Below are 12,778 nucleotides of genomic sequence, written 5' to 3' on the forward strand. Positions count from 1 at the left end.
TTTACCATCAGAATTCAGTTATCTGAACTGGTTACCATTTTTGCCATCCAGTTAGTCGAGGTTTCTCTGAGGTGGGTTGAAACGGATGCGCAGTGGTTAGTTGGAACTTCACAGGACTCCTAGGTCCCACTCTGAGGTCGTGTAGAAATATATGTTTAAAAAAAAAAAAAAAAAAGTTGTCTTTCTCTCATGTATACTCTGTAGATGTTTCCTTCTTCAGCTTGACCAAATTAATTCAGGACTGAAAGGGTTAATGTGGTTCATATGACGCTTTTTTTTATAGATCAGTCAATTAAAAAATAAATAAAGGTTACCAACTCAATTTTAGGAGATTGTTTTATTTAAAATACATTTAAAAAAATAAATAAATAAAATAAGTCAAATAGAAACTGTCACTCCAGTAATAGGAAGCCCTGGATTCTAAGAAAGCTCTTGTAACTCTTGTTCTGTCTGAAAAGCCTATTGCCTGCCTTTGTGTTTCTCGCTGTAGTTGCATTAAACCCTCGCGCAGGTATAAAACGTTTCTGTCTGAGAGCCGTCGGTTTCTTGTCCGAGAGATCTGATTTGTTCCGAGTCGTTCTTGGTGTTGCAGAAGTTCAGAAAGCAGAGGCGGCCTGATTCAGAGAACAAGCTGAAATCAAATCATTTTCCTTTTGTCCCGCTAGGGTTTCAGTTCCAGTACGACGTTGGAGCCGCTTTCATTTTGAAAAACCATCAAATTATGAGAAGAGTACTCTGTTCCTTAACCCTTTATGGTACACAAAGAACCGAGCGGCTGTTGAAATGGTTTCTCTTTAGAGCGACTCCGGTATCGCAAGGGAACTGACCCTTTGGATGAACAGATCCAACCTGTCAGTATGTTTCAAACCCTGCTTCATGCACCTCACTGCAGTAATAAAGCTAGCGTCATTTATATTTGTGGGGCACATATGACACTTGTACCTTTTAAAAGGGTCACAAGTAAATGTGCGGCACAAAACCAAGTCATTCTGTAAATCTTGAAAGTGCAACGCTGTCTGTAAGTACCAGATATATCAAGTTTTGAAATAATAATACATGTTTGCTGTAACATGTGTTTCTCTCGAAAATGCACATTTGAGACCTGTGTAATGAACAGAAGTACACAGCAGGTAACATACATGACATCACTTTAAGATAGCTGGCTGGAGTAATGAGACTGGTACCTTGGCTTGCGGCAGCCTCTTTACAATGTGAATCTGAAGTGGCTGTACACATTGACGTCTGTATGGAGAGTCTCCTGAACTGCAGACCACCTGACTAGAATGACACCTTCATAGCCCCATGTCTGGGATTAGCATATTACTCCATGTACACTAGGACAGTTTGGGATCCCAATGCATTCTGATAATTGTAGTCCTGCTGTAAAAGGTATCCGACACAGGTAAAACGTACCAGAATGCATTGCAATGTGAGTTGAAAGGCCTGAACTGTCCTAGTCCTATGGTACCCCTATCCGTATCCAATTGCCAGCTTTCCTGTTCAGGCCAGTTTATCTAACTTGACATTCCTGCGACGTTGCAGCGTAACTCTTGTCTCGTCTGGTTCTAGAGTTTGTTCAGATGCTGGCTGAGACAATGGGTTTGTTTGACTTGTTAGAGTCCTGCCGTGCCTTGGGGACCCCCTTCCAAACGAGACGTGGCATCTCAGGGCTCTTGTCCTGATGAGGGCAGACTTTAACCCTGTGTTTGCCAACAGCGTTTTATGCAATGCATTTGCATTTCAACAATACTTTTATCAGCCAAAATGTCTTGGTAAGGCCTAGCATCACATATCGAGCCTCCAGAATAACCCAGGCCCATGTTTCCCCCATGCCAGACAGACGGACGGACAGACAGACAGACAGTGTAAGGCCAGGATTCCAGAGTTTCAAGACAAGTGCTGCTGCTGCTGCTGCTGCTGCTGATTTCTGTTAACCATTCATTGCCTTTTTGTTGTGTTATTGAGTTTGATTTGATTGATTTTTCACCGCCGCTGTGAATCATGCGTGTTTGAACATTGCCTCATCTTCTTCCTCTTCCTCCTAGAGCTCGGTAGACAACAAAGAATTCAAAAGGTGTGGCCCATTTGACCCATATATTAATGCCAAGGTGTGTACCTGAACCCTCTCACCTGTTCCCCCTCTCTCGCTCTGTCTCTCTCTCTCTCTCTCGCCACTCCAGACACTAGGTGAAGCTCAATCCCAACACACCCTCTCTCTCTCTCTCTGTCTGTCTGTCTGTCTGTCTCGCTCTCTCTAGCTCTCCGGCCTGGGGTCAGTTTTGATTTTGGGAAATAGGTGATCGTGCTGTATAGAAACAGTTACATAAATGAAATCCTGGCTATTTAAAACTGGAAACAGAACTAAGATAATGGAGGCACCTTCATCTGTGTCTATCAGTTGCACGCTGTATATGTAACAGAAAAGAACAGACAAAAATGTAGGTATAGTTCAGTTTGGGCCTGCTACTAAATATATCAGTGATAAAGGTATTAGTCATTAATGGTATATTATAAATAAATAAAAAGCTGAAAAGAAGGCTGTGTTGACAAGACTAGTGAATAATGCCTCTTGCGTTTTTGATTTATTTATTAAAAACATCTCTCAGTAAAATTTAAAACCCTGTCTTTTCAAGAAGATCCTAGGATGACTGTGATAATGGCAGTTATTGGGTTTTAAATAATAAACCACATTCATTAGTTCTTGTGTATTCCAGTTATATGGTAGCAAAATTAGTAAAATAAGTTAGCTTGCCTAATTTAAGATCATGCATTATCTTGGATGGGTGGGAGGCTGCTGTTAAAACTTAACCAAGTCTTCTGCAAAGAGGGTTCTGTACCTTTAAGAAATATCCGGTCTTTGAAAGAAGCCTCAGATTTGAGCATGCTCAATGTCAAGCACCAGGATGCTTGAGCACGTTTGGATTAAATAATGGGACAGATTCCATTAGCAGTCGACCTAATTAATTGTGATTGAGTAGTTTAAATACCGTCATTTTTTGTCGCTCAGTTTTAAGGAAAAAAAACAAAAAAACAGCTTGGTTTGATTTGATAGGGAATATGCACTTTACTGACATACCTTGTGTTCAAACCCTGTGAAATCAACAAGCTAGCATGCAGTTCCTGACAGTTACACACGTTCTGCTGCCTACAGCATAGTCTGCTACCTGTAGGTGTTGGGTGCAGTGTAAGACAGATGCACGTCTGCACTTTCCCTAGTGTGCCTGGTCCCTGATTGTGAGCATGCCCAGCGGCTGTGTTGCGTGTAGCGTGTACCTCGCTGTCCCGCTCCGTCGCTTCCTCTCCTCTCCGGGGCGCTTGTGAGGTTCTGCAGGGTGTTGATAGCAAAGCAACAAAATAGTCTGATCAGGAGGTGTCGGGAATCAAAACTCCCCTCCTGCAGCACTGCTGGCGTTGGAAAAGGCAGTCTGGTTTGGGGGAGCAGCTGGTGACCGAAAAAGAGAACGAGAACCAAATAATTGAATTTTATTGTAGGCATGTAGTAAACCAGCCCTCCAGACTGGCCTAATAAAAGCTGGAGTACCCATTTTGAGTTTATTTTTTCCTGATAATCCCACATTTAGTACCAGTATGTAATAATTCTTATTTTTTTTAATATATATATATATATATATATATATATATAATATAATATATAATATTTGATACCTTATCTGGTTGGTTTCCCTGACCTTGATTAGCACTCATGTTGTAAGAGATGTTGGGTTGTTCAAGTGCTAACCAACCTGTGAAACCAACCAAATAAGGGTCTTTAATCACAAGTCAGGTACTCGGGCAGATCAATCATGAATTAATATCCTGATTTTTAAAGGGAAACCTGTAACGAGGCCACCTCTAACCTGCACTCTCAGTTATAACGCCGTGATCCAGACTGTGCGCAGAGAGCACCTGTCCTTACCTGCCACTGTCCTGAAGCATTGAAACACAGCTTAACAGCATTCAGAACTGCTGCATACCCTAAGGGCTGCTTTAAACCACAGTCATGCTTCACAGCAGCAGGATTCCCTTCCTACTCGCCTGCTCCTCGTTGTGTGGACTCTAAGGCAGTGGAGTGGGGTCCGTGTGCCCCCCACACGTCCGCTGCCTGTGCTGATTTTCATTGATGAGAATGCAGAGCTAACTAGTAGCTTCATGATGAACCCGAGTCACTCTCTAATCAGTTAGCAGCTGTACCACTCCATGCTGTTTAGAGTATTTTAGTGTTATTACTTTGCATTCCTCACACCAATCAGCACATCCACAGCTTGGAAACCGTGCCGCTTGTCCAGTTTTGATGTTTCATACAGAGCTATCGGGTGGTACAGGGCTGAGAATAACCCCCACCCCCAAAATCTAAAAACCACAACCGCCCTCAAAGCCGAATGAAACAACAGGCTGAACAAGACGTCGCTACAGATCTTAGTAACGTTTTGCTCCAGTGCTAAATGCACTCCACTTTCTCCAAGAGAAAAAAGGAAAGGCTTTAAGAACATAAGAGAATGTTACGAATGCCACTCAGCCCATCTAAGCTCGCCCGATTCCTCGTAGCAGACTGAGCTCAGAACTTTGTCAAGTTGGGTCTTAAAGAATCCAAGGGATTCTGCTTACTGGTACCAGGACTTAGATAGAACTACTAGAGCATGTGTGGAATGTATCGTTTAAACAGAACAATTCTTTCTCTTTGCAAACCTGGAAGGTAAAGTATGTAAACACGGCCACCTGGTGGGCATCAGCAACTACAGCAGCGCCCTACAAAGACTAATGCAGTAGGAATGTATTGACAACCTTGCTCGCTTAACTCAGAAACGGACCTACAGTCATATGAGCACATTACGCGATAGCACTGTCAAGTGAACACTGTCCCTTAATGGGGTAACTGTATAAGCCATCCCAGTTTTTATGCATGTTTTTCACTTTGTGTGTGTGTCTCTCTCCAATGCGTATCCTCTCTTTCTCAGTGTAAGCTTGCTTCATTTGCATGTCTGCTGCATGAATTTTTTTTTGTGTTGCGTTAACGTCACTGCCCATCAGATCGAGTCTGTTTCGGTCTTGTTAACCTGTTTTATTAACAGTGTTATTTTTCTTTGTGATTTTTTTTTTTAAATGTATGCAAATGTTTGCTGCCTGTTATCACAGAAAAAAAAAATAATACGAAAGAGCCTGAGGAATGTCTTGGATTCCTTGGATGCATGAGCCTCTTAAAAGCTGCATTTCCATTGGCTGGTCATTAATACCACCAGAAGAGTGCTGCTGTTAACCCTTTGAGTTTCACTCATTTCACCCGCACTCCTACCATCCTCACCCCATGATGGATATCTAGCACGAGGAGGGCTCAATTCAAGATAACCCAATGGAACAATGTATTCTGACAAACATTGCCTGATTGCGCTGTGTTTTAGTTTTAAATATAAGATTAAGGCCTTCAAAATGACGCACCTTTGAATCAAGAGGACTGTTGAATTTATTATAAAGAGCTGATGTCAAATAGAATTGTGTAAGGTTAAACAAAACCCACTCGTTTTCAGTATGTTCTAGTTAAATTATTAAATAGTGTATGCAAATTAATGTAAAATTTGTCAGGGAATGGCCTGAAACCCTATCTTGTTTCTAAGAGGGTTGTGAAAAAGGCTCCATTTATGGCTAAAATGACTTTGCCTTTAATGCAACTTTTGTATAGAGCACAGTGCCACCACGTGGTGGACAATGTTATAACTACAGCATGGATCTCAAATCGGAACCATAAATATATATTTCTAGACCCCTCTTATTATATGCAGTCCCTTCTAGTGATCTTCCTAAAACACAAGAGCAGTAAATTAGCGAGGTGATTCTATAACTGAAAGTAAATCCCGTATTTAAGCTCCTGTATTGTGGAGTTGATTTTCCCCCTCTCCCGTCCCCTCTTGCCCGCACACAGAACAACGACAATGAGACGCCTCTGCACTGCGCAGCTCAGTATGGCCACTCCCAGGTGGTGCAGCTCTTGCTGGAAGAGCTCACGGACCCCACCATGCGCAATAACAAGTTTGAGACCCCCTTGGACCTGGCTGCTCTGTACGGCCGGCTGGAGGTGGTGAAGCTGCTGCTGAATGCCCACCCTAACCTGCTGAGCTGCCACACCAAGAAGTACACCCCTCTGCACCTGGCAGCACGCAATGGGCACAGCGCCGTGGTACAGGTGCTGCTGGACGCGGGCATGGACATCAACTACCAGGTGAGACCCTGTCTCGCTTCGGGACTAACACAGCTTAAACTTATATGTGTGTTTCTTAGGAGCTCTAGTTGACTTTGTTCATTTGTGGGCCCCCCCCCCCAGCCCAAGCAACCCTGTGCTTTTTGATTTTTGATAAGATCTCTCCGCACCCTGACTCTCTTCCCCTGTCTTTGTATCCCAGACTGAAAAAGGCAGTGCCCTTCACGAAGCTGCCCTGTTTGGAAAGACAGACGTGGTGCAGATCCTGCTGGCTGCGGGTGAGTGTTCCCCCGGGAGTTCCTCTCTTTGATCACATGGGTCCCAGTTAAACGCTGGTCTGCACCTTGCTGCTGGGGAAAACTCTTAATTGTAAGACTGGTGGGGGATGTAGCTATTGGCTGAGCCAGGGATGGAAATAAGACTCCCATTGCAAAGCAGTCTGATCCATTCCTGGTTTTACTATGTCTAATAGAACACACCTGAGCTTGTTACCTTCACACTGTGGCTAATCAAGCTCGTAGTAAAACATGGAATGGGTGAAACTTCTATGCAACAGGAGCCTTATTTCCATCGCTTGGCTCTCTAGTTTGGTGTGAGGCTGTGAACTGTGTGTGTCTTGCAGGTATCGATGTGAATATCAAGGACAACAAGGGCTTGACAGCGCTGGATACTGTCAGAGAGATGCCCTCGCAGAAGACCAGACAGATAGCAGCACTTATTGAAGGTGAGAGACTGAGGCAGACGGTCATACAAGGCTTAGCTGTATCTGTCCAGCGATTCACCTTTTAACATTGTAAACTAAGCTCATTGAATAACACTAATTTAACCTCAGTAAAGGGTATAATAGTAGAATATATAGATTGGACCATTCTTGAATGCTGACACAGCTATACCAGGCATTTTATCACGTTTCCTTTCAGGCCATGTGACAGGAAGTCCTGGTGAACCGGAGAAGGCCCCACCTCCACAGCCAGTCCTGCCCAATCCAGAGACTGTCAGCCCCAGGTCAAAGGGTAAGCGTAGTGTGAAGTCTGTCAGTGGAGAGGCTCGTGGTTTAGTGTATCCCAAAGCCCTTGGTTTTGATGTTGAGCCCTGCTTGTCTGTGTGTGTGCGCAGGGGAGATGGAGCGGGAGGTGTCGGATCTCGTCACGCGGATGGAGCCGCGGCCGGAGGAGGAGGAGTGTCCCTACGAGGCGCTGTTCGAGGCCACGTCCTGCCACTCCCTGGACAGCCTGGCCAGTGGCAAGTCCTCCGACCGAGACTCAGGCCGGCCTGAGAGCGAGCCCCCGGGAGGCAAGGTGTTGAACCTTTTTGGTATTGTGTCAGTGTTACATGTGCATCCTACACATTTGATATCAGTAACGTCTCGCAACAAGCCAGCGGTTTTTGACTGAGCTGAGACCAGGGTCAGATTCAAAGGTCTGGGTGGCCACGTTTAGACCCTCGACCTGGGTTTGGACTCTCCATGCTGTGTAGAGCAAGTTATGATGTGTGTCTTTGAGTTGTCTTTTGCCTTGGGGATGGAAATAAGACTCCTATTGCATAGCAGTTTCATTCCAGGTTTTACTACGAGCTTGATTAGCCCCAGTGTATAGGTAACAACCTCAGGTGTGTTTTGTTTCTAAGAAACTAGGCTACTGCAGTGCTGAAGCGCACCCATGAGAATAAGCTTTGGTGACTGTTAATAGAGGAGCTTCTAATATCACTCTCTGCTAGGCTGTTGAACAGATCCACTGTGTACTGGTTTAGCTTGACCAGGCAGAGCAGAAGTAAAGCCCAATCTGTTAACTGTCATTAAAAAAAGGTTTTGTGTCCCAGATTTGAAGATGCCCTCGGTGAATATCACAGGCGTTTTGAAGTGTCTGGAACAGGAAAAGCTGGCACTGAAGCAGTGTTAGCTAAGTGTCAAGTACAAAGCTACAGAAAGAGGTGCTCCATTTTAGTGCTTTATAATAGTCATTGCAATGAGGACAACTTGCTCAAGTTATTGTGATTAAATGCTTGTGAAGGCTTAATGGTATACAGGCTGCAGTTGCCTTCTGGAAACCACAACACCAACCATTGTCATAGCCTTGACAATCCTCTAGAGGGAAGCATTGAGCTGGAGACAATAATTATTATTATTATTATTATTATTATTATTATTATTAATTTCTTAGCAGACGCCCTTATCCAGGGCGACTTACAATTGTTACAAGATATCACATTATTTTTACATACAATTACCCATTTATACAGTTGGGTTTTTACTGGAGCAATCTAGGTAAAGTACCTTGCTCAAGGGTACAGCAGCAGTGTCCTCTACCAGGGATTGAACCCACGACCCTCCGGTCAAGAGTCCAGAGCCCTAACCACTACTCCACACTGCTGCCCAATGCAGGCTCACACTGCTCCCAGATCCTTCCTCTTTGGACTTGCTGTCCTGCCTCAGTTATATAATTGGATAGCAGTCTGCTCCATTCCTGGTTTTACTATGAGCTTAATAAGACACACATGCACTTGTGGCTCATCAAGCTTGTATTAAAGCCTGGAGTGAGTGAAACTGCTGTGCAGCAGGAGTCTTATTTCCATCCCTGCAATAAATCATAAATCAGGTTACTTTGGGCTATGTGTGTAAATATAAGCTGTTCAAAGTATATGTTTTATGTTTTTTTTTTTTTTTTTTTACAGTTTGAAAGCCTAGTTTAAATAAGCCATGCTATGGAATTGACTTCCTTTGCTTTGTTTCCATCTGCTGCAAAAGTGTGAGCCGGGTCTGTGTGCTGGTTTTGTTTCAGAAGGAACGCCCCCCTCCTCCATCCCAGCCTCCCCCAGAGGAAGAGGACGAGCACCCCTGCACCCATGAGGTACCCCCAGCCGTCCAGTCCCTGTGTGTGTGTGTGTGTCTGGACCAGCATGAGATAAGAGATAGGAACACAGTTCTTTCTACAGCAGCAAAGCAGACTAAGGACCCGGCTGTAAAGGAGATCTTGAGTTGTGGTTCTCTGGACAGAACGTAGTCTCTGTTTGACAATTCTTAAAGCATAGCTCGATGTAGCATGAGACACAATGAAGACACACAGTGTCGTTACCAAAAAATATCAATCCCACCCACTAGAATAATGAAGAAATAATCTCGCTCTAGTCTGGCGTGTGCAGGCACAAAATAGACGTCACTTTACACCCCAATGTCTGCAAATACAGTATTGAAAATCAATTACAGATCCAAACCGTTTCAGAGAGAGAGAGAGAGAGAGAGATGGAGTGGACTTGAAACCCCAGAGTGCTTCAGAAGTGTCCTGCTGTCATGTTATAATGTTATGTTCTTTGCAAGCAGGTTAGGTGTGTGTGAGGTCTCGGAGCAGAAGCAAGGGTTACATATAAAAGCCCCACCCAATCAAGGTTTTACTGGGAGCTTAATGAGACTATACAAGTCTCTATACACAGTGGTTAAATAAACTCGTAGTAACACCTGGAATGGATCCCCATGCTGTGCAATGGGAGTCTTCCTTCAATCCATGCAGTCTCCCTGGTTTAGCTCCACAAGTCTGTGTGAATGCCAAGCTGCAGAGTGCATTGCATTGCAGAAGTGGAGTTTTAAAAGCACCCAGCAGGGGTCGTGGTTTCTGATTGCTGCTGCCGTGTTGCAGGCCCTGTATGTGAACAGCAGGATTGAGGAGAAGGAGAAAGAGGAGGAGGAGAACCCCTACGAGCTGCTGGAGACTGCAGAGACCAAGCACCCTGCCGGCCAGGACTGTCTGCAGAGCAAAGGTAGCCAACTCCACCCTGCTGCCTCCAACTACAGAAACCTTTTGTCTGGTTCAAGTGTGTGCTGGCCTGACAACGACATGGCCTTTGAGTGTCTGAACGAGGGAGGCTGGTCTTCTCCTTCATTCAGCACTTCAGTCAAGTCACTCATTCTTGCTGCAAACCAATAATCTGATTTTGAGTAAATGATCATTCTAGGGAAGCAGGTTCTGGTAATAAGAGGGAATTCGTGTCTGCTGGGAGGCGAAGGGACCGAGTGTAATACATCATACAGGCATAGCTGCTGAGCATGTCAAAGCACCAATGACTGTGCGATTGAAACAAGGAGGACCTGCCAACGCAGAGAGATATCAAAAGTGAAGGCATACTAGACACAAGACACTGCCTGTTTTAATGCAGCGGTTTTGTTAATGCACTAGAGGACGTTGTTATAGGGTAAATCTTCAGCTCATGTGTACTTGCCTACAGCCTCCCATCTCACTGACAAGCAGTGATGGGACAGCGGCTTGCCAAGTAAGATCTCGTAAATCCCATTGTTTTATTTTGTGATGCTTTTGGTTTGAAAGTAGATTCGTTTAAGTGCTGGAAGAAGGAGCTGTCAACAAGCCCTCAGTCTCGGCAGGCCTGGCACAAAGCCATCGAGTAATGTTGTTCATTCCAGTCTGGGGCTGGATCAATATTAATTTCCCTGTGCTTGAAGTAGCCTCTGTTGAGTTGGCAGTTTCTTAAAGCAGCAGGGATTATCCAGGTCAAATCGAAGCGTTCCCCTGCACTGCCTTGAGGACTGGGTTAGCATGGGATAAGTTGTCAAATGCATGTACTGGGAGGTGCAGGTCTCAATTGCAATCCTGTTTCAACTTCAGAGATTGTAAGCTTCCCAAAAGCCTTGCTGACCTCCAAGCAAAGCAGGGGTAATGTCTGCCTGGGGGATGCAGTGATGGAAATAAGACTCCCATTGCACAGCAGTTTGATCCATTCCTGGTTTTACTAAGTTTAATAAGACACACCTGAGCTTGATACCGATACACTGTGGCTAATCAAGCTCGTAGTAAAACCTGGAATGGGTGACACTGCTCTGCAATAGGAGTCTTGCTGCCATCCCTGGAATGTACTTCTGTAGTGTTGTTTCACATTGATTTTGTACCATGTTGACATTGAAAAGTGAAAGAAGTATATAAATACTAGAGAAATCCCTGTCAGACTGAACAACCGCAAGGGTGTGTAGACCGTTTAAGAATTTATTTTCTCCAATTTGAGACTTGCTGATCTTTACATGGAGATGTGCTAAAACCAAAATTTTAAACTTTGTTAAAATAATTTCAATAGATTTTTTTTGTATGTCTGTACCTTACAATTAAGTACAGAGCTCTCTCGATTTCGCTGACTAACAACAGAATCTAGTGAAACATTGAAAACCGTGTATTAGTGAAGTCTTGTACATGACAGTTAACGGTCCGCATTGCCTAACTGCGAATAAACCGAATCCATGAATTGCTGAATTGTGAAATAGCGAGGGAGCACAGTGTGTAAAAGGTTATGGCACATTTTTGCATTGAACACAAGCCTCCAAGTGGCACAGAGTTGTAAGTGATTCCTTGTTTGGTTTTCCAGATGAAGGCTGCGTCTCTCTGCCTGCAAACAGCCTTCTACCTCAGGTATAGTAACTCTGTTCCTGCTGGCGTCTCTAATGTACAGAATGGACCTCCGTTTCAGATCTCGCCCAGACTTTCTGTAGACCATCATTACTGCAGTGTTTTACACCATATGGAGCAGAACTACACTTGCTTATGGCATACCAGTAACTCTGATTATTTGTGATTGCTGGATAAATAAAACTGCCAGTTTGTGGTGGCTAGTGCACACATTATCTCACAGTTTGTTTCTGCAAAGTCACTACATTAGACTTCAGTAGAAGGTTAATAGTACATGCAATATTCTATACATGTATGTCTTTATATTGGTTATGTTTAGGAAAGGAAAAAAAACACATAATCAAAAGTATGTACTACATATTGCAGGTGTTTCAATTCTGTTTCTAGCTGTCCCAACAGTTTTGATCAGTCAGTCCCTAGTGCTTCTGCTCTGGCTCTTTCTCTTCCTACACAGTGTCCCTCTCTTAGTTATTTTATCTCTCTCTTACTGCCCATTCATCACTGCCCTCCTCTCACTCTCCTTCTATCTCCACCTCAATATCCTTCCTCCTGATCTATCACTATCCTTCCCTGGTGGTTATCTCCTAATTGATTGTGCTCCTATCTCATTGCCTCTTTGAAACTCATCTACCCGAGCTACACTTAAACTTCAAGGAAGACTATCTGGCACTTTAAAAAGAAAAAAACTTTAGTAAACTCTCCTGAGAGTTTAGAGTTTTAGGGAAGCCTAATGTTGTGTAGGGAAGGCTGCAGTTTCAGTTTGTGTTTGCTGAAACAGTTCATGTAAATGGCAAAGTTACTTGTGACTTTTTGTAATACAGACACATAACTGTGGATGACTGATTACAAAACCTGTTCTATTGATTAAATTGGATGCATTTGCCGGTCTCCGTGCCACCTGGGTTCTGGGTGTAAGTGTCACGTTTTTTTTTCTCTTACAGACCCAGCAGCCAAAGCCAGCTCCCTCCTCAAATCTCCAGCACTCAGTCCAGGGCGCCGAGTCTCTGCCCCCCTCAGGACGAGCTCCGAGCCCCGGGCAGCACTCTGCCAAAGCCAGCGCAGGTAAGAGGCCGTTGGAGTGGGTTCCTGGCATGCTGCAGAACCCCTTGACTCTTGGATTCCAGAGCACAGCGTGTTCTGTATTCCTTCAACTCCCTGCTCTTGTTCTGTCTGCGGAATCGTTTGAATC

The 12,778-nt window shown here is 44.2% G+C and overlaps 1 protein-coding gene across 7 annotated transcripts in view; it reads left to right on the forward strand.

Annotated features, from left to right (window-relative positions):
• Positions 1-12,778, forward strand: part of LOC117397877 (ankyrin repeat and SAM domain-containing protein 1A-like) — a 60,911-nt gene that overhangs the window by 10,958 nt on the left and 37,175 nt on the right. For 6 of the 7 annotated variants that reach the window (XM_059005041.1, XM_059005043.1, XM_059005046.1 and 3 more), the window contains exons 4-13: positions 2,046-2,108; positions 5,915-6,211; positions 6,393-6,468; positions 6,813-6,914; positions 7,111-7,203; positions 7,307-7,488; positions 8,968-9,036; positions 9,820-9,940; positions 11,549-11,592; positions 12,531-12,651. In XM_059005041.1, the coding sequence (XP_058861024.1) occupies positions 2,046-2,108; positions 5,915-6,211; positions 6,393-6,468; positions 6,813-6,914; positions 7,111-7,203; positions 7,307-7,488; positions 8,968-9,036; positions 9,820-9,940; positions 11,549-11,592; positions 12,531-12,651 (1,168 nt within the window). The remainder of the gene's footprint in view (positions 1-2,045; positions 2,109-5,914; positions 6,212-6,392; positions 6,469-6,812; positions 6,915-7,110; positions 7,204-7,306; positions 7,489-8,967; positions 9,037-9,819; positions 9,941-11,548; positions 11,593-12,530; positions 12,652-12,778) is intronic. The other variant, XM_059005045.1, reaches the window with a different exon arrangement.

Source organism: Acipenser ruthenus, chromosome 30 (assembly GCF_902713425.1).
Source record: "Acipenser ruthenus chromosome 30, fAciRut3.2 maternal haplotype, whole genome shotgun sequence".
Taxonomy (NCBI): domain Eukaryota; kingdom Metazoa; phylum Chordata; class Actinopteri; order Acipenseriformes; family Acipenseridae; genus Acipenser; species Acipenser ruthenus.